Raw genomic sequence first — 25,935 nt, 5'->3', positions numbered from 1 at the left:
CTGATAAATGTTTGAATCTTAGAAATGAGGAGAAAATGAAGAAATATGTGTCAGAAATATATTGGCAATAAGAAACACACATAACAATAAATTATTACACAAGCTTATGTCACACAACACAACAACACACTTATATATTGCCGCTTTATTGCTGGCTGGTAAAACATTTTGATGTTAGTGTTTTTCGTGAAAACTCGACATCAATGCCTAGGTGTGTCTTAAATTGAATCCACGGATCAGGACATTTTCAGTGTGGTGTGAACCAGTGATCATTTTGGGATTGGCATAGATGTCTCTAGAAAATACAGTTATTTTAGGAACCTTAACTACACACCTCTACAATATTTAGACTACCGAGTTTTACTGTTCTGAGAGCAGATGTTGTCTGATTACACTATATATACATCAACATATGAAACTAATAATAGGTTCAGAGTTACAGAGTGTGCTCCTTTTTGTCAGCTGTTCTGGTACTTTTCCACTGCTCGTCAGCCGCGCCCACTTCATCATCCAAAATCTGTTTACTTGGGGACTCAGGTGTTCCAACTGTTACAAAAACCCTCTGACCTGGTTCTCTGAGCTAGCGCTAAAAATATCTCCAACCCTTTTGAAAGACATTTTACAATGATTGACTTTCAGAGTCTCTTAAATCTCTTTTTTTGGCCTATTTTGTCTGAGGTAAGGAAGCTGCCTAAAATAATTCTGTACCTTAATATAGTTAAGAGTGTTGGATCACTTTAAGCCACACCCCCCTCATGTTAATGTTCTCTTCTTTGTTTCCAGGTGTCCTCCTTTTTGAATGAGGATTTTAGGTTTCATCTCATTCTGGATATCACTTACAGTCTATGGAGTTGATGAAAACTGCTAACATGTCATATGAAAAGTCTTGGAGAAGAAAACCTTTGAACACTGTAACATTTCTGGTAAGAACATTTGTGTCAGAAACAACCATCATCTTTTCTCTTACTACCATCACTTTGTACATTACATTACTCATCTTACACACACACACACACACACACACACACACACACACACACACATACATAAAGACGCTCATTCAGACAAAGAAAAATGAATTTTAGTGAGCAAAAGTTGTTAAATTCCAAATGTTTTGCTATTTACTGGAAAGGTTTCATCAGCTGATTCAGTGGTGATGAATTCTGTGGATGGCTGTGTCCTTCCCCACACATAGTTGTTTCTTTATTCTTGTGCCGAAAAAAAAAAGTCGTGACAGGATAGTTGAAATCCTCTCAGTAGAAATGTTGAACCCTCTCAGATATCTGGCAAAACATCATCTTATTTTCTTTATGGTGATTGGTTGGATGATTTTAATAAACACACACCTCAGTGTAATCAGTGATAACTGTTATTTCTGTATTTGGTCAATGTCTTCAGTTACACACAGTCTTACTTGAGAAAAACTGTGTAATGTTAATTGTGTCACTGTTTACAGATAATCATGATGAATGTCTTCAGTGTTCTTAGCCTCACATGTCATCCTGCTGAGTACTTGATTGGGGAGGAATGCTGTCCAAAGTGTTCTCCTGGTAAGATAAAACTAAATGACATTTTTACTTCAGTTCTTACATACACTGTTTAGAGATTCGAGTACTTGTAGGATTTTTTGCACACAAATAGCTTTAGAATAGAATGAGGAGTTATTATTGTTTACAGCTCAAATATAAAATGTGTCCAGCAAAATAGCATAAATAATATTCAAGTAGGTAGAATAATAGGTGAATAGTCCTTGTTGGTCACATGAGAGGTGAATTAGGTCTCAAAGCATTTTAAACAATACATTTGATCAGCAAACCAATTAATAGACACAATATATCACACAAATAAGAACATTTTTGCTGTTTTTTTTTTTTTTTTTTACAGGAAGTCGAGTTAAAACAAATTGTACAGAATTCAGAAGTACATCCTGTCTGTCCTGCATTACTGGAAGCTTCATGGATGAACCAACAGGACATATGCAGTGCTTCCTCTGTAGAAACTGTGATTCAGGTAAACTTGTGTTTTCTATCATTAGTAACAGATACACATATAGAGGCAGTTCCATAGTCTGATATTAAATATGATACCTGACTTTAGGACAGAGTTATGTTTCTCTATGAAGTTTAAAGCTCCACGAATAACTGTAGTTTTAACTGATTTAAAATGGATATATACATTAATGTAAGCACTGCAGTGGGCACCCATCAGGTGAATATACCATGGTTTGTTGTAGTGTGATACCACACTAAATATGTAGTAAAGGGTAATAATAATATTACTGTAGAGCCACCTTCTGAAATGATGTAAAACTAACCAGGGGAGGATTTAAATGACAAATGGTGACCGATTTCCACCATATGCCAGACTCATTGCTAATCAGTGTGAATGGTTGTCTGTCTCTATGGCTATATTCACACTGCATGCCTTAATATGAATGGTGTTTACAGAAGCAACCATGGCAACAGCAACAGCTGGTGAAGTTACTGGTAGTCTCATTTATGGTCTAATGTTAAAAACAGTGTGTGGTGGCAGTCGGCAAATTTGTGAGCGGGTGATGTTAAAAAGGAGGAAGAGGAGAAAGAAAATGAATACTTTAATGATGTCTTTATGTGGAGCATTAGCTGTGTGTTGCTCCAGAATAACGTCAAAACCGCATTAAATGCGAACTGACTGTTCAGATTGCGGTCGCATGTCAGAAACACATCAGATATGGGTCACATTTGAGCAAACAAATTGGATTCAGGTCACTTTTAACTGTGGTGTGAACGTAGCCTATGTATCAGCTCTGTGGTAGGATGTACTCATCTATCACCCAGTGTTAGCTGAAACCCTCTAGAGTGTATAGTCTCTTTGTCGTTATCCCATCTGTGCCAGTTCGTCTTGTTCCCTTGTGACAGCGTTCCAGCATTATGTAATATATTCCTTCAGTGTTTTTTAACCAGTTTCTACCTTTTGCTTGCTGATTTTGTCCTTTTGCCTTCACTAACTGATCTCCTGTGTACCAATTTTTGGCTTCAATTAAAAGACTGTTTCTGTCTGTATGAGTCTGCGTTCCAGTCCCTGCTCAAGTCAGTTGTAACAATAAGTTTAGTAGAGGAAAAAAAATGTAAACAGTGTATGTGAATAATGCAGCATTTTATAGTCTGGTAGTGTAACTTTCTACTAAATACGGTGATGGAACATCAATTACAAAAATGACTCCATTTCAAACACACTGCACATCTACACAGAGAGTGAATACCTGCAGGATTCAGGTGTGAAGTGTTCATATATTAAGGAAAGATATGAAGAACAGCAGCTGCAGCAACCAAGAAATGACTGCTGTATTTGGTACAGTGAGGAGTGTGAGCTCTGAATCTGCTTTTAGATTTAAACATTTGGTGAAAATTAGATTAGTCTTTTAAGATGGTTTGTATTAATTGTTGTTGGAAGCAAATACATTTATTCATTTAATTTGAAATTGTGTCACATTTCCTTAGGTTGAGATCAAAATGGTTCATCATTTAGCTTTTCTTTAGTACATTTATTAGAAACTTTTGTATCTTCATGTGTAACCTTGATGTGTTCACAGGTTTTGGTTTGAGGATAAAGACATCATGCACAACAACATCAAATACAGTTTGTGAACCTCTGGATGGATTCTATTGTACAGACTCTGATAAAGACAACAACTGTATAGCAGCACAGAAACACACAAGCTGTCAACCAGGACAATATATCAGCCACAAGGGTTGGTTTTCCTAAGTTTGAAATGAAGTTCGAAATTTGTGAGGGTATAAAGTCTTTTAAGTGCTATGTGACTGAGATGCAAGAAAACACCAACAAGTTCACTTTTAGTTACAAACACATTTATTACTAATACTACACATGGTTGTCTCTAACGATGCAACCAATGAGTGTAGGGTTGTCTGAAAAGTCCTGTAGGTGGCCATCAGAAGCCAGAGTTGACCTCCAGTCGTAGGTATACAAAGTGAACAAAAAAGGTAACAACACTGTACCCTGTGGTGCAAACTGGGGTCTAGATGTGAGGTAGTCCATAACCTATGCAATGGTGTATTGTTTATATTCAAATCAAGCAGTTTCTTGACTAAAATGTGTGGCTGAATTGGTGATGATGACTCACAAGTTGTCTGATGCTCTTCTGTGGCTTTGTCCAGTGATCAGTTCTTGTTACTGTTCTTCAAAGAATTGAAATCTAAACAGTCAGCAGTTTGTTGAAAGTGTTTTTTTAGATTCACTTCATATCTGTTGTATTTGTGCAGGAACGGCCTTCACAGATACTAAGTGCACTGACTGCAGTGGTGACACATTTTCAGATGGAACATTTCCATCTTGTCAGCCACATACAAAGTAAGTGAAACAACAGATAGTCAAACTTATTACAACTGCAGTAAATGTAATATATCTCTAACTGTTCCTGTGATGTGTTTCCCTCCATTATTCCAGATGTGATTCACTAAATCTTCATCAGATAAAAGCAGGAACTGCTTCAACTGATGCAGAATGTGGAGATAAAAGTTCAAACACAACAGTAATTGTGGTCCCTGTCATTGTGGCACTTGGATTAGTCACACTTGGGATATTTGCATTTTACTATCGAAAAGAATCAATGTTCTCAAAACTCAGGTAAGATTTGTATGAATTAAATAATCACGATAGTTCTGTAAAATTATCATACTTTTTGTCACATACTTTTGCATTTTGAATTTCAATTTTTTCATTGTCTCAACATTTTTCACATGATCATTTTACCTTTTTTAAACTTCTACTTTAAAAATGTCTGTTTTCTTTTTATGTTAAATTATGGCATTATTATTCCTAGTTGTTGGAATATAATTAACCATCCAAAGCCTCTGTATTGCCTAAACACTACCTTTCATTTACTTGAAATGATTCAGTCCTGTAATGACTGACAATTGGACTCAAGAGCAAGACCCGGCTCATGGTGCAAAATCCAAAAGTCCAAATCCAAAGTTAAACTACAGTGAAACAGGTTAATGCTACTTTTCACCCCAAACATTAGTTACTGCTAATATTATAGAAGTGTTTACATTTCACTCCTCTTTATCTGACATTTAATCAACACAATTCAGCAGCTAGTCACACTAACTCAGTTGTCTCTCTGGTGCCAGAACCAGCAGATACATCCTCAGTCTCATCAGACCCACTCCCCAATAATAATGAACCAGCCCTACAGCAAACTGAAGAAGGAGGTGAGCAGCGTTGTGTTGAATGACATGTCACATAACATAACTGAAGGGAGCCTGTGGGAATGTCTTTTTTGCACTTGGGATATTTGCATTTTACCATCTAAAATAAATCAAAACTCAAAACTCTGGTCAGATTTGTATGAATTTTTAAAAAAAACAGGTTGGGTTGAATTCATAATGGAAGAATATGCTAATAATCAGTGCAGCTGTTCTGAGTAGTTTCTCAGATGAGCAGCTGATCTGATGCAGGATGGACTTGGACCTCCCACCTGTCCTCTTACCTGCATCTAGTCAATCATTAATGGTGATAGTCAGGTCAACACGGAAACAAAAGGACGAGCCGCTGTGGAAACGATTCAAACACTGTGGCCTCTCATCTCCTTATGAGCTAAGTTTGTTGGGTCATTGTGTCAGTTTGCTGAAGTTAAACTGGTGGACAGATTGGAGAGAGGTATTTTATAGAGAATGCGAAGAGGAGCCAACTGCAGCTGGATTGGGCCTGAGATCCCGCTGTCATCAGAAATCTTCAGTGGTAAGTAAAGCTCTCTACTGAAGAGTTGAATGCTAAGAGGAGCTAACATTAGTGGAGAATAACGATAAATAAGCCCAGTGTCAATCCTTCTTGGCTTTAGTTTCAATGTTGCCAATTTGTCTCTGTCATAAGAACCAATCCTCATCTTAGTTCGGTTCAGTCTTTATTAAGATCCTATATTGGGCAATGTGGTTGTAGCCCAACAGACAAGATAAACAAACACATACAAAAAACCATGTAGATAAAATAATAGAAATATATTAAAATACAAACTGCAAACTTCAAGAAACAGCTGTTGTTATGCTTGCTTGTGCAGTCATTTGTGTATATAAAACAGAGCAAGGGTGAGAGGATGCAGGTTTGAGCTGAGCCTGTGGATGTTGGCAGGGGAGCTGAGAGACTTCTATTCACTTTCACTCACTATCTGAGGGTTAGTTTGTAAATCTACAAACACATCTAAAACCCAACATACTAAGTTCAAATCCAGCTGGGGGTGTATTGGATCTAGAAACTTCTTAGTTTTAGACAACTGACAACTATTTTACCAATACTACGTGTGTTGAGTAGTAATGGTTGACTAACATGCCAGTATCATTACATGTTTTGACAATATATGCTATATAATTAGATTATTATGTGTTTTCCCTTAAATGGATACAGAAGGACAAAACAATACTTTGAGTAAATCAGGTTGATGCCACTGGAAATCTAATTCTTGTCATTTAGCGTTTTTGATAAACAATATTTAGAGATCTGCAACTGAGAAGTTGTACTGAATATGCCACAGTCTCCCTAAAATAAAGATGTATGATTCTGAAAATCAAAGGAAATATAACAGCTAAATGCAGTAAAGCACAAAATCTACACAAATTGTTTAATGTCTCACTTTGTAGGAATTTTTCTAGTATGTAGATAATTGTGTCTGTCGTGTTTTGGTATGACCTCTCAGGGACAGGGACTCACTAAAGTCAGACATTTCCAAATTCCACACATATTGTCTTTTAAATGTTTGGCATCATGTGTGCATGTCATGTGCTTTTTGATCCAACTGTGTTTTTCATGTCTTTTCTCAGCCATTAAAGATGAGCTGTGGCTCTTCCTCATCCCGGCCGGCCTGGCTGTCATCATACTGGGGGTGTTTCTAGAGGAGGTGGGCTTCTTCCTGCGCCATGTTCCATCCTCCAGACGGAAACGCCTCTACCTGTGGATATTAGGAATGTACCCGGTAAATTCAACCCACTCACAGATGGGATTACATCAGAGAAAGTAGTAAAATGACAAATTATCTTGAGTTTGATTTGTTTTGGACCAAAGGTGCCAGTGTGTCACTCTTGAACGTTCCTTTTATTGCAGGTGTTTGTCTTGACCTCCCTTATAGCGCTATATGTGCCACGCTCTTCCTCACTGTGTAATTTCATTGCTTCACTGTGAGTCTAAACATAAATGTAATATAAAACTAATGAGACACAGTAATCAGAATGTGCTATACAATGCCAGCACTGGCTGAATGTTTATATCTTGGCAGATATCACTCCATCACCTTGCTGAAATTCATGGGTCTGATCACAGACTTCTTTGGGGGGAAAAGTCGTATGCTGGCTGCTCTGTCTGGACAGCAGGTATCTCCAGATCCTTTCCCCTGTTGCTGCTGCTGCTGCCTCCCTATGGTGGCCGTCAACAGGTACACACTGAGACACTTGTATACCAACTACACCTTCATTACATTTGGGATGTTTAAAGTGACAGTCCGTGTAAAGTAAGAATAAATATGTGTTCTGAGTTTGACATACCATAGAAAAGTGTGTTGTTAACCACCCTGCCAAATTTGAATGATTAAAAAAATCGGCAAATATATAAGTTGTGTAAAAATCAGCCTCTTTCTCTGCTACCAAACGCTGTAGGAGTGCCCGCCGAGTTCACTAAAACCCCGCCCCCTACCAAGTGTCACCTGTCAATCAAAGTCACCACCTCTACCCGAAACATGGACGCTATGTCTTAAGAGCTTTCTGCTGCTAACTCAGCTGCTAGCTCGGCTACTACCTCAGCGGCTAACACGGCGGCTAGCTCAGCTGCTAGCTCGGCGGCTAGCTCAGCTAACTGGCTAACTGTAGACTGTAGTAGTAGTAGTGTGTGCTGAATGTATTCATACCTCTACAGCAGCAGGGGCGGATTTATGGTTTTCAGACCCACCCACTAAATCCTGAACACAGAAATCATGAAACACAGTTTGTGAAGCCTAGCTCCACAATTCAAATCTAAATGGTTGAAATGCTTTTTACACATTTTTTAGAAATACATTTATGACCTATTTAATGTGTTTAGAAGAAAATGTCTGAATTCACTTTACACTGTCTTTAAGCATTAATTTCAGTAGAATGAAAGTTTTGAGCTGTATTTGGAGTGCACTTTAGAGATGATGGTGGCAGCTCAGACAACCTAACTGTGTTAATGGTTGTTAGTGCTGTAGTGTACTGTAGACCCTTACATATAGCCCAATTTGATCTCAAGTGAGCCAGAGCAGTTAAAAACCATTGCATAATAACCTACAAATAATATATAATATATATCATAACTTTACTATAATAAAGCATCTATTTACAAAACAGATGAACAGCCTGAGATACAGTCACAACAATATTATGTCTAATTTATTTTCAGATTATTTTGCACAGAAGCTGCTGGTTGACAATATTTGGCATGATGTTCTATATATGAATGTTTTAAATATGACCACAATATATATTCATTGTTTTTTCAGATAATTGTAATTCTAGTCAGGGTGAAAACTTAAGAAAAAGTAGCAATGCCACAATGTGAAAATAGTCTATTACAAGTCCTGCATTTAAAACATAAATGTCTGTTAAATCACTATCTATCACCAAATGAGGTAACACAATGGCAATTGAGCGTATAGCCCTTGCATTTGCAGTATTATCAAAGACTGCGATTATTACAACCAGGGTGTTGGCAGTGACTTTCCTGCCATACATTCAAATCATTGGTGCTATTGCGTCAGACTCACATTTGAATATGTGTGAGGCAGCTTGTTTTTATTTAAAGCTTACTCTTACTGTCTGTTTACTGGTGAAGCTTGTATTGCAGGTACAGATAGTGTCTCTCCTGTGCTGCACACACAGCGCAGCACACACACAGAGCGCAGAGGAGAGGAGGCAAAGCAAAGCAGTGCTGCAGTAAATGACAGCAAAACACACTGATTTTAAACAACAGCTCACAAGCCTAAAAGGTTATTTTAAGTATCGTAAATACCCATGAAATTGAGTGTAGTAAATGTATCATAGAATGGAAATACTCAAGTAAAGTACAAATAGCTTAAAACGGTAGGCCTATTTCAGTACAGTACTTAGTTACATTCCATTACTGTGTATTACAAGAGACAACTGCACACAGGTCACAATGTCACAAAGTCAAAATGTGGTTTTATGTGATTGCATTAGTATCAATATATTGTGATTGTGTGAAGTCTGTAACAGAAATGTAAGTTGACATGCTGCCCACATGTCAAAGCTTCTTGTTCCTCTTCTGTGGTGTGCAGCAGCAGCCGTTGCTGGATGATGGTGGCTGTGCTGCAGCTCTCTGTCGTCCGCAGCATCCTGTTTTTCGTCACGCTGGTCCTGTGGACTGATGAACAGTATGACTACGGAGATGTGAGTCATTCATGCACATTTCAATCTGTACTTACTCACTTAGGGAGCACTGTGGCCGCAAGCTGTAACGTTATCTATCCGGTCATCTGCCTCTGTCTTTAATCAGTCCTGTCATTTTTAAATCACATTATATAATTTTCAGTGTTTTATTACATTAAGATAATGATACATACTACTATCACCACTCCTGTCCACTATATGGACATTTGGTTCGCACTGGTTCAGCTTTCTGTCATTCTAGTTGAACGAAACCTCTTACTAGTCACTCCTTTCAGCAACTAACAGTACTTTTGGCCAACTAGTAAGTACAGAAGCCTTACTAGTGGCACCAGACTGGTAGCAAAAAAGTCCAAACTAGTCAGCTTTTTGTTGCACTACTGGCCCTCTGGACTGAACTAGTGATGCTGAAAGTCTTACAAGTTAACTAGTGACCTACAGTTTTCTGCAGCAGTTAACTAGTAAGAGCCAAAATGCTCACCAGTTAACTAGTTAACATTTTTGCCTTCATTATTTAACTAGTTGAAGAAAATGTGTAACTGGCCAAAAGACGTGACATCAAAAGAGACTAGTGAACTACAAAAGAAGCAACATCTTTAACTTAATTAGCACTAGTAGTAGGATTAGTTACACTAGTGTGGACTGCATGCAAATGAAGCATGAAGTGTTCAAACTGTGTGTTTGGCTACCTTATTATTTAGATTATAAATAACTATTGTTTCCTCCAAAATAAAACAGATCTACAGTCACACAATACACTCAATTGGCAGTTTTCCAGTTCCACCAGTAGCAATGGCTGATATTATTTGCATATGTTGGAGTGTGTGTTACTGGTTTTATGGTGGATGCTGGCTTTATGCTTTGAAGCATGACTCTTAACGAAAATCAATCATCCAAAATACAGTATAAAATGAGTAATTTTCAATGAATGGGGAGAGTGGCAGAGGTGAAGAAACAGGCCACATGCATTACATTATTAGATGTGAGAATTTTCTGCTCATTAGTTTTGCAGTCTTTATTAGACAAAAGAAAATATCACGCTGTGTTCCACATACCTGTTGTTTGATTTCTTATTGACCAATTGATTAATTGTGAAATCAATCAACAGATCAATTAGGGCTAGGCGATATGGATAAAATCAAATATCACTATATATTTAACCAAATACCTAAATATCTATCGCCACGATATTGACTGCCTTCACAAAATATTAACACAATGAGATTTTTGTCGATGACAAAGTGAGTAAAAGGCAAAAATAGTACTACTAGAACAACTGGTAAGTTCAAAAATTTACATAATTTTACTGTAATGCACCCTTTAAAACCAGGAAAAGACAACACTTCTGCCATATCACATTATTACAATATGCCAAATTAGACAGTCAGTTACACCTAGGCAGGGCAGAATAAAGACAAAGTAGTATAAAAGGTAAATAAAAGAACAGCTAGAACACCAGGAAAAAATACCTATGCTATATCACGATAGTACCATATGCAAATTATAAGACGATATCTAGTCTCATATCACAATATCGATATAATATCGATATATTGCCCAGTCCTAAGACCAATATTAGGATCAACAAACCATTATTATCATTATTGTGAGTGTGAGCTTACATGGGTGCTTTTATGCCAGCAGGCGTGGGTAGGTGTGGGATGTGTAAATAAAGATATTGATCATGCACATACAGAGCAGGCAGTCCACCTGGCAAAGGTGCTTTGTTGTCATTCTGACATTATACTCTTGGGAAAAACAGCACCAAACAGCTGTGGAATTGATAGACATAATCCATCTATAAACAGCCATTGTCTTGTTCTGCAGGTGGATTCGGTCAACCCTAACCTGTATGTGAACGGCATCATAGGTGTGTCAACCTTTGTGTCCTTCTACGGCCATCTCCTGTTTTACAAAGCCACCAAGAGTGCTTTACACGGTTATGGACTGAGAGCCAAGTTCATCTGCATTATCCTGGTGCTGGTGCTGTGTGGCCTGCAGAGTGGCATCTTGGAGACCATGGGTGCTCTGGAGGTTATCCCCTGCACACCACCCTTCTCTGTCCTGGCAAGGTCCCAGCGTAAGTCACTCTACACAGTGCCCTCTTTCTAAAGCAGTCACCGGTCATGTTTACATCTCTACCTGTAGTTTAGGACAGTGGTTCCCAACTGGCAGGTCATGGTCCTAAAGTGGACTGCAGGTTCAGATTCTAGGTGGACTGTGAGCATTTCTGGTGAACTTTGAAAGGTAGTAAGTTTCCAGAACAATGCTTTTTATTTTGAAGAACCGTTTCTTACACTATGCAACTTTAGAGTACATTTAACCGGTCATGTGACCATTGCCTTGCATGTCTTTTGACTGAAGCAGTCTTTCCAGATATAGAGGAGCTGTTCCATGACGTGTTGAACAAAATTCATACAGAACATAGTTGGTTTGATTTTTACTGAGACTGAACATAAAAGAGAAGGAAGTCATGTACTCAGTATAATGGCCTGGTTTGAAAGTTTTTCTTCTCTTCATCATTTTCAGCATTTGTTGAAAATGAAAGAACAGGGCAGCTCTTGCATGTTTTGCCATAAAAGTAGTTTGAATTGTAGTAGGGTCAAAATAGTTTAAAATAAGATTAAATTAGTTGCAACTTCTATCTTGAATTGATTACTGAATTGGCCCTGCACCCAAAATTCAGAGCCTCTGTTTGAACATTTCAAGTTTGAAAGTCATGATGCTCAGTCAGGAGTATAATAGCAACATCCTGATCTCACTTTTTTATTGCCTTTGATTCCTGGTTATTTTTCTAACCCAGCAGCTGCAGTAAACTGACATTAAAATTAATAGAAAGTAATTTAAATATACTTTGTTTTGTATAAATGTTTTGACATTACATGTAAGCATCAAGACAAGAGCATAAAACATCTACTATGTATGTTTGCATCTAATCTGAGTACCATAGAAAATGTATGTTCAAATAAAGCACATATAGCAGTATGAAAAAAAGTGCATAAGTTGCCTAATACTTTCTTGTTGCCTGGTTCTTAAAAGGAATTATGAGATATGTAGTTTTCTTTTTTAAAGTATATTCTTTTGGGCTTTTTTGCCTTTAATGGACAGGACAGTGGAGATAGACAGGAAACAGGCAGAGAGAGGGGGAATGACACGCAGGATAAGACCGCTTGACTCGGGATTCGAACCGGGGTCACCTGCAACAAGGGCTATAGCCTCAACACATGGGGCAGGTGCTCTACCCGCTGAGCTATGCTCAACCCCGATATGTAGTTTTCTAACTTTGTACATTGACTGATTGTAGAGATGGATTGTGAGTATGAGTGTGTCTTTTGCTTTCTGTTCAACCTCAGTGATTTACCACTACTGCGTGATTGTGGAGATGTTCTGCATCGGCCTGTACGCCCGCCACACTTTCCGTAAGGTGGAGCCAAGCATGGTGGAGGACGTGGAGTTCCCGGTCAGTCGCTGTCAGCTGGACAAGGCTGTTCAGACAGAGGATGTTCAGATGACACATCAAAGACCTGGCCTGCCAGCAGATGATGCCTGGCCAGGCAGCTGCCTCTTCTCCGCCTCCAATCCTGGGTACAACAGCGACAGCGAGGACAGCCTGTGCAAGATAGAGCACGCTCCTCTGGATGGTTTCCCCTTCCCTTCTGCTACAGGTCAGAAGCCAGTAAAGCCCAGACCTGCAGACAAAACTGAGTTAGATGTGAACCACATAACAGTCATTGCTGATATTAACTATCAGGAGTCTAAGGATGTTACTATGGTTTGATCAACTGGAAAAGAATCAACAAAAGACAAAATCGGGCTAAGTATCACCACTGAAGATTCTGGGACTAAAAACTAAGGTCTCACATAGGCTATGACAGTGTCTGTGTTTGATTGACAGTAGCTTGGCTCTCAGAATGCTGGTGATAGAGTTAACAAACCATTGAGCTGTAATTCATGGACAGACAGTGTACTACTAGTAGTGGTACTGAAGCGCATCCTCCCCCGGCTGACAGGATGTTGTGAAGGAGGGTCTGCTGACGTTGAATGACCCATATAGGTAAACCCCAAACCCACATCACTGTGTTGGTCTGACTAGAACATAAGATAGCCGGTGAATGTGTGTTCATGTTTGTCAATCAATCAATCAATCAATCAATCTTTATTTGTATAGCGCCAAATCACAACAAAGTTATCTCAAGGCACTTTCCACATAGAGCAGGTTCCTAACCGTACTCATCAGGTTTTAATTTTAAAGAGACCCAACATTCTCACATGAGCAAGCACTTGGCAACAGTGGCAAGAAAAAACTCCCTTTTAACAGGAAGAAACCTCAGGCAGAACCAGACTCAAAGTGGGCGGCCATCTGCCTCGACTGGTTGGGGTAGAGAGGAGAGAGAGGAAGGAGAGGAGAGAAGCACAATGCAAATCAACATTCAAGCTAGTAGGAAAGCACAGACAATTCCGGGGAAGAAGTTTAGGTTATTGAATGCATTAGTAGTACATGAATGTTAATGGATATAGATAGATGGATGTATAGAGAGAGAGAGGGAGGAGGAGAGAGGAGCTCAGAGCATCATGGGAGTCTCCCGGCAGTCTAAGCCTATAGCAGCATAAACTGTAAATTAGATGAATAGAGCAGTTAGATAGAACGCCATGTCACTGCTTTATTCAAGATTTACTGTATTGAAATACACTCCAGCTGTGTAGATGGAGAAGGAACGCTTACTCAAACATATTTTTCCCCTTTGTTTTCAGCCCTTCAACTTCCAAAAAAATGATTATGATTTAGTGTGTGGATGGAAAAAACACACTTTTTTTGTAATGATGGGGCCTGTCGGTCATACATAGTCCCTGGTAGAGGTTAACTTTCTTCTGTTTTTTCAGTGATACCTTATTTTAAATTCCAATACAGCAGATCAAACAATACAGCTCTTCTCACGGGTGTGTGCTGAAGTATATTTTTTTCAGTTTGCAAGCATCTCCTGGTTTCTAGGCTTCATTGATAATCAAAATCAAACAGAGATGGAAGAAAAGCATTTCAGCATGAAAAGAGTCTTTTTCAGAAATGCCCTGAAAGTTTTATTATTAAACAGCATTGCAATGCACATAAGTTCCTACTTTTCTGGTTGTACAGTGCTCTCACTAAACATAATTGTGCTTCTTTATACCATAATGACATCTTATATTTAATATGATGCAGTGAAACCCTGTGTAAATGACACTGGAGTGAATTCTCATTCATGTGTTATTAACTTGCAAGTTAAACTATATTAACTTGCTACTTGCTACAAATATGCTGATAAAAGAATGTGGCATGATCATTCATTTTGCTCGACAGTCATTAATAGAGGCTGTTACACACATAAATACTGTAAATACAAAAACTTTATTTAAAAGGCACACATTTATTTATTATTTGCACACATGTAAATCAAAATTTAAAACCAAACTACTGAAGTTACTAAAGAGCTTATTTTTAAGTCAAGGCTATGCTTAGTTTAAGGTTAAGTTTAGAGTAAAGATTAAAATTAGGCAAGTAGTGGTTATGGTTAGGGGTGTGATTAACACAACTCAGTCATGCAGACAGGTGTGACACTTGACGCAGACCACAGCTGCCAGAAGCAGTGAACTCTGCTATCACAGAGGAAGCAGATAACCAGCTGTCTATGTAAATGTGGACTATGTCATTCACCAAGTATGATTCATGACTCTTGTTTCATCTGTTTTCGTCATTTGTTGTGGGTTTTATCTTAAAAATAACATCTTTTTTAAAAATGGCTTCAGGAGCTTCTGTTTTTTATAGGACAGAAAAGTTGTGCAGCATTAGTCACAGTAGTGTTTGGTAATGTGCAGATCTAAAGAACATAATGTAAGTGGTTATAATTTCGCCTCAATCTAATCTTCTTTGTCTGGTTATATTTTTCTATCATGCTGTATGAGGACATAATTCCTTCAAAGTAAGAGACAGCTAACTTTTCATTTTTATTTTGTTTAATTTTTGTCAGGTTCTTTGTTTTGGGAAGGTTGAGATAAAGTTTTAGATAAACTAAAACTCTTCTTAGCATGCTTTTATCTGAAAAGCGGGCTATCAGCATTTTAGAGCTCATAATAAACTGTGTTTCCCCTCCATATCCTTTTCCGCAATGACCCATTCATGAATACATGTATATGTAGAAGTTTGTCTAGTTGTGTTGTTACATTGTGCCTCTTTCAATATGGCAATAAAGGTAGGCCTACAATAAAGATTCCTTACCAATTCATCTTTCTGTAATTTTAAATTAATTAAAGACTGCTTTAATGTATTTTTTTTGCTATACATTATTTTTATTTTCAGTGCTTTAATGTATTCTGAAGCTTTGGCATATTCAGTGATAATAATAAAAAACAAACTGGTTCAGCCAATCACTTGCTCCTGAACTTGTTTAGAGTCACCAGGAGGAGGCGCTCGAAACCAGGTTTTCTTTTGCAGGTCCGTGGGAGTGAGTCTGTGTAGTGTTTGTCTGGTGGTTTGTCATTATATACGTTAACTCTCAAAAAGTGAATAGTTTTATATCTGTATACTCGATTGTGGATGATATGTTGTCAGACCTTTCATTGAGGAGATAATGGAGTTAATTTTATTTTATTATTAATCATGTTGTTATCGAGGATACAGATCTGTGATATCATGGAGTTTACTATAAATTGCCTGGAGTTTTCCACCTCAGCATTTCTCCATTTCATTCATTCATTAACCTACATATAAGACACAAGCGTACATATAAAGAACTGTATTGTTTTTACATGTGTCAACACAGTTTCTAGTGACACCGTCATTTCTTCATCTGATGATTTGTAGATGTGGTGGAAACGCAAACAGACCTATAGTTTTGAAACTTTTAGTTTCACTCAACAAACTACCGGCGGAATGTTCAACGTACAACCTCCGTAACCTGACTGTGAATTCAAAGGCTTCATACGACGTCTGTTGTTTTCCGACCCAAACCCCTCATGACTACATCTGCACCAATGAGAGCGCTTACAGACGACGCTCAACCAGTCAGAAGCCGCTAAAGTCCACTCTGCTGCAGGATCCTCCCCACCAATGTAGTTTCTCCTATTTTGGCGGCTGTGCGGAAAACATGGCGGAAATTTTAAAAGGTAACTCATGAAGGACGATAATTAAATTTATATTCCATTGTACAGTTATCTACTCTTGTTGTTTGGTGTAATGTAATTGTAAAGCTTTTAAAAGACACGTAATGTGCACTCTTTTTTCTCACTGAATTGACGTAACGTTGTGCGTTAATCTAACGTTATATCACGAAGACTCAGGGAAGTTAGTAGTGCTCGTACGCTTTAATGTGGCTTCTGTGTCGTCGTGTGAACTGGATGTTACTGTGCATGCATTGAGCAATACGTTATTTACTTAAGGAACTATACACTAAAGAGTTTGTAATGTTATCGTCGGAGTTTGCGTTGTATGAACAGTCTACTGCGGTTTAGCGGGCAAATGTACTCTGCAAGCGTAACGCGCCACGCCACGTAAATGTTCCTAATATCATGAAATATTAGCTGCTCAATATTGTGTGTTTCCGTGATAAATATATATCTAATCTCATATAACTGCTAAAACGACAACTTTCTGTCTTTTGAAACTTAATACAAAGTTACGCGCTATGTCACTATCTTTTCCGCCGCCGTGTTTGGCGGTAGAAATGCAGCTAGGGATCTCATAAACATAGATTTTACCGACAAACAATGCTCCACATGGCGGTGTATGAATGCCGAATTTACCTATAGATCTGGTCAAATCCAACACTTATTAAAATAGTACTATCTTTGACGTGCGCTTTCAGCAGTGCTCTGTGCAGGTTTATGTCGGCTGACTTTTGAATGGAGTTTGGTTCATTTAACTGTAGTTAAAGGGAATTGCTGTGTCAGATTGCAGTGTGCCCTGTAAGACGTCTTGGGATGAGCTCCAAGCCCTGTGTCGCAGAGAGAGGCTCTACTGTAAACAGCTGGGGGTGAACAGAGCCAACGTCAACGAGTACGAGGTGGAGTTCCTCTGTGACTACAAGAGGAATAAGGTATGGTTTCAGTTTTTGTAACACGGCGCAGCTCACCTTTGATAATTGATAGGATGCATTACACAGCCATTGCGCAATAACGTAAATGCAACAGTTTTTTAGTCAATATTTCTTTATGTTATAAGAAAAGGGACAAAAAGGTCGGCGTATAAATGACCCAAGTTAATATGTACTGTACCAGTCAAAAGTTTGGACACACTCTCTCATTGATGTAAATGGAAAAATGTGCCCAAACTTTTGACTTGTACTGTATATAGCTGTGCAATAAGTGTCACAGTTGATATCTGACAGGAAAACACTGAAAAGTGGAAGCTTTGCAGTGGTATGCTTATTGCAAGGATATTATATTATATTCTAAATTTAAAAGAACTAAGAATTTTCTTATTTTTACCTGATCATAAGGGACATTAAGGCTCAATCAAAAAATACAACACAAGTAAACTGTTATTATTATTATTATTATTATTATTATTATTATTAGGTTCAGCTGTAGCGTCTGGTATACTGTCATTGGGAAGGCCTGCAGGACACAGTGATGATGATTGAGTGAGACTGCCATGTTTGACGTATGCTGTACCATGTTGTTTGAATGTGGGGAAATAAGTAAAAGAACATTTTTTAACTTCATCATCTGATCTGGTTTTAAAATAACCTCTAATACAAATTCTATCTATCAAACACACCGCATACTATCTATATACTATGTATCCTGAACCAGGGGATCTTGATCCTGAATGCACGTGTGTGCAATAACAGTTAACTTTCTATCAAATCCGCATTGGTGGAGGTGTGACCGGTCTGATTAGATACTACAGCATGGATATGACTGTACAGATGACTCTACAGAGACAACAATTAATGAAGTAAAACAATTCGGCTCTGTTGCAAATAATAAGGATACAGAGTGCTCCACCACCAGCTGCTCCTCCCACATTGCAACATTATGACATTATCAGACATACGACACAAAGAAAGTGTCAGAATGAACACACATGTTTTTTTAATTCTTTGTCAAAACCTGGTCCCTATATTACCTACAACACAACCTCAAACAGTTAAGTCAGAGAAACTTGCAGTCTTCAGCAGTGACATCACTGGTGTTTATTTTAAGTAAGATTTCACACAGCTCCCTCTGGAGACTCAGAAGGCTTGATATTACTCTTTTGCAGAGGTGTAAAATGTGTGGCATTTCCCCTTTTTAGTTCTAAACATAACCACATATGCTGCTGTGGTATTAACGCTCCTGTAGTTCCTGTCACACAGTGCTGATCAATACGAGCTTTATCTTGAGGTTTTTCTAAAGGAAATTGAACAGATCTACATGTTGTGGGTGCAAACTGTGAAAAGGCACAGTGAGATAAGTGTGTTCAAGAGAGTTTGGTGCTCCGCCCAAACAGACAGAACCAGTTTCACACACAAGTGTTTGTAATTATTTGACATTTTTTTAATCTAATAAATTCCATATTTCAGTTTAGTACAGTCACTGTGATGATCTCTAATATGAAGGCTGGTGTGCAGGTTTGGAGCTGTGAACTATTAACTTGTTCCAGCATTCACACTTACAACATTTCTGGAAAAGCAAATGTTTATTAATGAAAAAGAATATATATTGATATGCATATTATACATGTACATAGTATGCTTTATGTATTTGCTTTACGATGAAGTCTCTGATGGCCTTAGCATTCCTGGGGAGTAGTGTTTTTTTTGTCCTTACAAGGTTGATGAAAGGAAAAGTAGGTGTGTGTGTGTGTGTGTGTGTGTGTGTGTGTGTGTGTGTGTGTGTGTGTGTGTGTGTGTGTGTGTGTGTGTGTGTGTGTGTGTGTGTGTGTGTGTGTGTGTGTGTGTGTGTGTGTGTGTTTACTTACTTACTTACATGCATACATACGTACATACATACATACATACATACATACATTTATTACTATCAGTAAGAGTAGTAGTATCTTTTACATGGTAATGTTAGGGCTAACCATCTCTACTAACGACAACACTAGTAGTTTTGGGAGGGGCCTTCAACCCCCCCTGAAAAAAATCCCAGGGGAAACACTATAAGGGATTAGAAAGAATCCAGTCTTTAGCTCACATTGAAGTTGTGTGTTTCAGGAGGAGGAATTCTATCTGGTCAAATGGATAGGCTTCCCAGAGTCAGACAACACCTGGGAACCCAAGAGGAACCTCAAATGCCCCAAACTGATGAAGCAGTTCCACATTGACCTGGAAAAGGAGCTGCGGCGCCACAAGAGACGCTGCGTCCCTAAAAAGCTGGACAAGGAAGTCTCATCCTTCATGGTTCAGAAAGCCAAACTGCGTTTGAGCCTGCGACGCTGGGAGGCCCATTTAAACGACACCCGCAACCACCCCGGTCGCATCTTCGTTCAGAACGAAGTAGACCTCGAGGGCCCACCGAAAAACTTCACCTACATCAACAATTACAAAGTAGGCCAGGGCATCGTATTAGATGAGATGGCCGTAGGTTGCGAGTGCAAGAACTGTCTCAAGGAGCCGGTGAACGGCTGCTGCCCCGGGGCCTCCCTGCACCGCATGGCCTACAACGACCGGGGCCAGGTCCGGGTAAAGCCAGGAGAACCCATATACGAGTGTAACTCCCAATGCAGCTGTAACCTCGACTGTCCCAACAGAGTGGTGCAGAAGGGCATCCAGTTCGACCTGTGCATCTTTAAGACAGAGAACGGTCGGGGGTGGGGTGTCCGCACACTGCAGCATATCAAGAAGAACACTTTCGTCATGGAGTACGTGGGCGAGGTAAGACTTGGCCGCACAAATCATGTTTGATACATTCATTCCTTCATACAGGCTGATGCCAAGCTTAACCCTATAAGCCAAAGTGCACAACAGTTTTCAGGTCAAGTGCAGCTATCAGAGAGCTGGTAAACCAAAACAAGTTACCATTGCTCTTTTCAGAGCTGGGATACATAACATTACTGACTTCATTCATCTGTAAGTGAGCGTCTACTCATTCAGATTGAGGAACTTTTTACAGCTTCATTCAGACATGACAATACTCGTTTGATATTTGACACCTGATGCGTGAGAGTGTAACAGGGAAGCAAGTGGTGAGTTAGAAATGTAATGATGGCATGGGAGAAAAAAACTGCTGCTGTCACTGTTTTTTGAGAGGTTAGCAATAAACCATGAGTGCAAACAGTGAAAGTTGAGAAGGAGCTACGACATCCTGCTGATGGAATGTGATAACAGAAATAAAAAATAAAAACCTCAAACGTTTTAGAAGCTAGAGTTGTAATAACAAGATGATTGATCTGATAAAAATGAATCTGCAGCTATTTTGTGAAGTCATTTTTAAAACAAAACATTTGAACAACTGATTCCATCTTTTCAAATGGGAACATTGGCTGCTTTTCTCTGACTTATATAGTTGGTTGGACAAAAAGACATTTTAAGATGTCAGCGTGAGCTCTAGAAAAGTTTTTATTGCCATTAGTAATAATTCTAGCACTATTCAAATCTCACTACTAATTACTCATTTTGATAGCCATCACTTACAGTATGTGATGTAGAGCCTATTTTACTTTGGAGGTTTTGTTTCCTAAAACAGGAAGATCAAAGTGTTTTTAATAAATGGATATGTGAAGTAGATATAGTCATAATTGATCATTTTGATTTGATGTGATATCCACCAGCACTACGTAAGACCTGATCAAAAGTAAGTTCAGTTGATCATTGTAAAGTCATACTGTCATCACATTCTTCACACACTGAATGCAACTTTCTAATCATGAAAAAGTCATCTCAACTAATAAGAGACACCATACTATTAACATTTATACACACACATTACATTTAGCTGCCACTTTGTTTCAGAACTAAGTTAAGTTCAGTTTATTTTGGTCATTTTTAATATATGCAACTCAAACACATTCAATAAAGTAAGTCTTTTAGAAACAGCGACAAACCAAAAAAGGCAAGTCATGTTGAAATGATATGAGTGTAGGGAAATCCGTGATTAATTGATTATTAATGAATTGCAGTCAATAATTTAACAAATTAAGATATGTTATAGTGCAGAAGTGTAACTATCAGAAATTACTCAGAAGATATACTGAAGGATGCACAAGTTATGTTTAGGGCAAGACCACATTGGTCTAAGCCAGACTAAAACTAGACTAAGTGCTAATTATGTTGTAGACAAAATACAATCAACAATTAGGAGTCAGTGCATTGAAAAACTGTAGTGAGTTTATTAAAACTGTACAATGAATGTCTGACTTTTCCATAAAAGACAGTTTTCTTTTAATATATAATGTTTTTCAATATATAAGATGTTTTTAATAATAAAATGAAGTCTATAAATGGGATATGGGTGAAATGAATGTGAAGAAGTTTCAACACTCATGCAACTATTAACATTTGAGTGCGAGATCACTCACAGAACCCTTTCTTCTACATTGAACACACTGAAGAGGAACTTGTTAATGAGAGACTAAGATGATAACTGTCAGTAATGCGTCATGGTGGTTAACAGCAGTAATATTCTGCTGCAGTGTTTTAACCACCGAGAATATTTGTGACTGCTTGTTGTGACACATGTTGGTCTACAGCTTAATTAGCATAAACACTCCAATAACGGCTCCACACATAAAACCCACACCAGTGCTGCATTACAGGTTGTTTGTAGCATTCATGTTGCTAGGCTAGTGACTGTCTTAAAGTGTGTTTATAGTGAGTGGGTTAGAGTCAGTCAGCCATAAAAGTGTTTGGTTAGTCCAGTTTAACCTGCTGGGGTGTTTTCTGACACATATCACCATCACAGATGATAAGGAGCTCAAACAGACGCATAAAATTATGACAATTCCACATCCAGTTTAATTATCTGAGGCGAGTCATGCTAACTAAACTAGCATGTCAATGCAGGCTGAGAGCCGATGTGTCACACGGCAGAGAGCAGTGCTAAGATGCTAACGTCCAGGACAAGTTTCCAACTAAATGAACACAGAGGTGAAGTGTGAAAGTGACACTCCTCTGCTCTGTGGTGGCAGCAGATGGACTGATAAAGCTGAGCGATGCTGTTTTTACTTCTTTAGACCAGAGTGGGAGCTCTGTTGTTTTAAAGCAAGTTATTGCTTTAAACAGCATCATTTACTGTGTGAGCAGGTCTATTGGCTTCCTGTTTCAGCAGGTTGTTTCTAGTTTTCACTCCTGCTGTTAAAATAGTGTTTCCCGTCCTAATAACACACGCTCCATTCAGGTCTGTTAATGTTTCCAGTTCAAAGCAAGATTGACACTAACACAGATACACTGACTGAAAGATTATGAATTAACTATGAGTCATTCACAGTATAGAAATCATTTAAAGTTGTTCCTAATACTACAGCTGCTTCCACATATGTATTCAGTGACTATGTCTCAATGTGAGATACAACTCTACTGTTTCACAATATCAGTTTTGTTGTCTGATATATTCTCTGTTTTATGGATGGTCAAACAAATATGAAGACTTCCTGTCATCACTGGTCCTTAAGAGAATTTCTGCATAGTCAGAATTAAGTTGGAGCCTCACAAGGTCAGGGTTGAACTGGAAGGTAGTATATTATACATTGAAAGAGGTTTTCAATAGTTTTGCGCACATATTTACTGTGCTTTCAGAAAGTAGTCAGACCCCATCACTTTTGCTGCAACCTCATGCTCAAATTAATTTGTTCCCTCATGAGTCTACACTCATAATACCTCACAATGACAAGCAAAAACAGGATTTTAGACATTTTACCGTATTTATTCCAAAGGAGAACCTGAAATATGACATTGACACAAGTATTCAGACTCTTCATTCAGTATTTAGTTGAAGCTCCTTTGGCAGAGATTGCAGTCTTGAGTCATCTTAAGTATGACACGGCATGGTTTGCACACCAGGATGTGGGAATTGTGGTCATTTCTTTCTGCAGATCCTAGGGCTGGACGATTATGGCAAAAATCATAATCATGATTATTTTGATCGATATTGAAATTGCGATTATAAAACACGATTATTCATAGATGTGTAAACATAAGCATTTATTGAACCACCAGAACTCAACTTGAAATATATTTGAACAGCACAACCAGAAATAAATTAAAATCAAGAAAAATATATATAATGATAAATGGAAATAATAATAGCAATATGTAAAAACGATAAATAAAAATAAATAGCCAAAACCTACCAAAACAAAAATCTCCTGGCTGCCGAGCTTATTAAACAAATTGGTCGTGTTGCCATGGTGACACCATGATGGTGTGCACTGTGTCAAGCAGTTCACACGCTCTCACGCCACACCTGTCATTTCTCAGGCTGAGAAGTGATCGATCCCACCACACAGAAATTAATATATTATGTAATCCATACATCCCAACTCTCTATTGATAGCGGTTCCCTGACGCCCCCAAATGAGACATAATCTCCCGGAATCTGGAGCGAACGACCAAGAGCGCGCGCTAGAGTGTGACTGCGGGCGCGTGTGTGTGTGTGTGTGTGTGTGTGACTATCAATGCAGTGCGTGTGAGATATTATATATATAATATATATATATATAAATCGATATTGCGATTAAAATTCAATTAATCGCCCAGCCCTACTTTCTAGTCACTTATTGTCCATGTTTGAGCTTTTCCTCTATATGTGAACTGTGCTCTATCAGTTTAAGATAATTATTTGTGGCTGATCTTGTTAGCACTGTTACTGCTGATAAATATCTGAAGTGCGTGTTTCAGTTTTTTAATGAATCAACAGTATTTTTGTGTTCTATTAAACATCATTTTCAATAATCTGTCCTGTTTGAACCTCTTTCCTTCAGATCATCACAACAGATGAAGCAGAAAGGAGGGGCCATGTGTACGACCGCCAAGGCTCCACATACCTATTTGACCTGGACTATGTGGAGGATGTATACACAGTGGATGCAGCGCACCAAGGCAACATCTCTCACTTTGTCAACCACAGTGTGAGTATATTATACTGCACAGCAGCATCTCAAAGCTGGGGTCTTTTTAATGGGACACCGATACACTTTGGATAACTACAGTAATTTAGTTGTGTCTAGTTGTGTTGTCACTTGTGTCACAGTGTCTGTGTGGTTCAACAGTTTCTGACATGGCTTTGCTCTTTTTGCAGTGTAACCCCAACCTGCAGGTATTCAATGTGTTCATTGACAACATTGACGAAAGGCTCCCGAGAATTGCTTTGTTTTCAACACGGGCCATTCATGTGGGAGAGGAGCTCACCTTCGACTACAAGATGCAAAGTAAGTGAAGTCTGACTCAGCAGGTTTAAACCACAAGTATTTCTGGGCTTTTGGCCGTGATTTATAAATACCTTACAGAGTAATATGAATGATCTCTGAATGTTTTGTTTTTTTTAACCTGGAACCATGGTTGTTGTAATGGCTATTCTGACATTGGGTGCTATGTTGTATTGCTGTATAGATGTTGTTTTGCTGTTCTTTGTTCTTCTTTCCTGATGAAACTGTAAATAAAGTCAATACAAGCAATGGACAGAGAGCAAGATTTTTTGTAGGTCCTTTAATCTTCATTTACTCTGCAGTAGTAATAGTTAACAGCTTATTTTTATTAGTGACCTTTAGTAAAGTGATGTAATTAATAAGACGACATTTCAAACTGAGACAAAAAACATGCTAACGTTCTGTTTGTTTGCAGTTGATCCATTCGACACAGAAAGCACCAAAATGGACTCCAGTTTCAGTTTAGCGGGACTCCCCAGCTCTCCGAAGAAGAGGATTCGAGTGGAGTGCCGATGTGGATCGGACTCGTGTAGAAAGTACCTGTTCTGACACGGTACTGCTGGTAATAGAACACTGTCATCTGGAGAAAGATGTGGAAATTTGTACAGATTTTTATACAAACAATTTTTTTTTTTTTAATTTTTACTTCATTAAAGCTGAAGTACAACTTTTTTTTTTTTACATATCAACACAACAAACATCAACCTAACATACTTCAACAGAGTGTAGAGCCTCGGTTTCTCCATTCATCGAAGACCGCATCAATGGATAATTTCACTACTTAATGTCAATGGTTTAAGACATCTTTCTCCGTCCCGGTTTAAATTTCAGGATAGATAAGAATAGATGAGTGATCTAGCATGTTTATTAGCCCATTCAAACAGAGTGCAACACAAGAATGAACCATACTGTTTCACTGAACATTTATTGTGTACTATATGCAAACTGGTTATTTGCCCACGCCTTTTCCTGACACTTGGATGATAATTCCAGTTTTTTATTTCCAGTGTTTTTTGACTTGTCAGATAGAATGTACTGAACTAAAAATGTCATAATGTACTTACATCCAGGATTCCACGAATGCATCAAGTCAGGTTTTAACTCAAAATGCTTGTACCAAACTAATTTTTAGATTTTTAGATTTTCAATTACAATTGACATTATGATTTGGGGGCTCAACGCCTGATTAATTCCCCCACTTCAGCGATCTAG

General features: G+C 38.3%; 3 protein-coding genes across 3 annotated transcripts; all 3 read left to right on the top strand.

Moving 5' to 3' along the window:
- The first annotated feature begins 791 nt into the window (after positions 1-791).
- Positions 792-5,178, top strand: LOC128356971 (tumor necrosis factor receptor superfamily member 14-like). Its single transcript, XM_053317178.1, has 7 exons — positions 792-923; positions 1,457-1,550; positions 1,885-2,010; positions 3,572-3,730; positions 4,263-4,350; positions 4,447-4,626; positions 5,133-5,178. The coding sequence occupies exons 1-7, from the start codon at positions 846-848 to the stop codon at positions 5,176-5,178; spliced, it is 771 nt and encodes a 256-aa protein (XP_053173153.1). The 5' UTR covers positions 792-845.
- A 441-nt stretch (positions 5,179-5,619) lies between these two features.
- si:dkey-16n15.6 (organic solute transporter subunit alpha) lies at positions 5,620-13,182 on the top strand. Its single transcript, XM_053317175.1, has 7 exons — positions 5,620-5,742; positions 6,816-6,967; positions 7,096-7,169; positions 7,268-7,423; positions 9,296-9,407; positions 11,232-11,484; positions 12,758-13,182. Exons 1-7 carry the CDS (start codon positions 5,676-5,678, stop codon positions 13,180-13,182), a joined length of 1,239 nt encoding a protein of 412 aa, XP_053173150.1. The 5' UTR covers positions 5,620-5,675.
- A 3,319-nt stretch (positions 13,183-16,501) lies between these two features.
- Positions 16,502-25,422, top strand: suv39h1b (SUV39H1 histone lysine methyltransferase b). Its single transcript, XM_053317062.1, has 6 exons — positions 16,502-16,541; positions 17,325-17,470; positions 19,577-20,236; positions 24,280-24,426; positions 24,597-24,726; positions 25,139-25,422. Exons 1-6 carry the CDS (start codon positions 16,523-16,525, stop codon positions 25,270-25,272), a joined length of 1,236 nt encoding a protein of 411 aa, XP_053173037.1. The 5' UTR covers positions 16,502-16,522; the 3' UTR covers positions 25,273-25,422.
- The last annotated feature ends 513 nt before the right edge of the window (positions 25,423-25,935 follow it).

This window comes from Scomber japonicus, chromosome 4 (assembly GCF_027409825.1).
Source record: "Scomber japonicus isolate fScoJap1 chromosome 4, fScoJap1.pri, whole genome shotgun sequence".
In the NCBI taxonomy this organism is placed as follows: Eukaryota; Metazoa; Chordata; class Actinopteri; order Scombriformes; family Scombridae; genus Scomber; species Scomber japonicus.
This window is presented reverse-complemented; position numbering and strand designations above follow the sequence as displayed.

Excerpts from the sequence above, each read along its gene's own strand:
- LOC128356971 (XM_053317178.1), top strand. The coding sequence starts at position 846 with ATGGAGTTGATGAAAACTGCTAACATGTCATATGAAAAGTCTTGGAGA. Across the intron at positions 2,011-3,571 it reads CTGTAGAAACTGTGATTCAG|GTTTTGGTTTGAGGATAAAG; the intron begins GTAAACTTGTGT and ends ATGTGTTCACAG. Across the intron at positions 4,351-4,446 it reads TCTTGTCAGCCACATACAAA|ATGTGATTCACTAAATCTTC; the intron begins GTAAGTGAAACA and ends CCATTATTCCAG.
- si:dkey-16n15.6 (XM_053317175.1), top strand. The coding sequence starts at position 5,676 with ATGCGAAGAGGAGCCAACTGCAGCTGGATTGGGCCTGAGATCCCGCTG. Across the intron at positions 5,743-6,815 it reads GTCATCAGAAATCTTCAGTG|CCATTAAAGATGAGCTGTGG; the intron begins GTAAGTAAAGCT and ends GTCTTTTCTCAG. Across the intron at positions 11,485-12,757 it reads TGTCCTGGCAAGGTCCCAGC|TGATTTACCACTACTGCGTG; the intron begins GTAAGTCACTCT and ends GTTCAACCTCAG.
- suv39h1b (XM_053317062.1), top strand. Across the intron at positions 20,237-24,279 it reads TCATGGAGTACGTGGGCGAG|ATCATCACAACAGATGAAGC; the intron begins GTAAGACTTGGC and ends TCTTTCCTTCAG. Across the intron at positions 24,727-25,138 it reads CTTCGACTACAAGATGCAAA|TTGATCCATTCGACACAGAA; the intron begins GTAAGTGAAGTC and ends GTTTGTTTGCAG.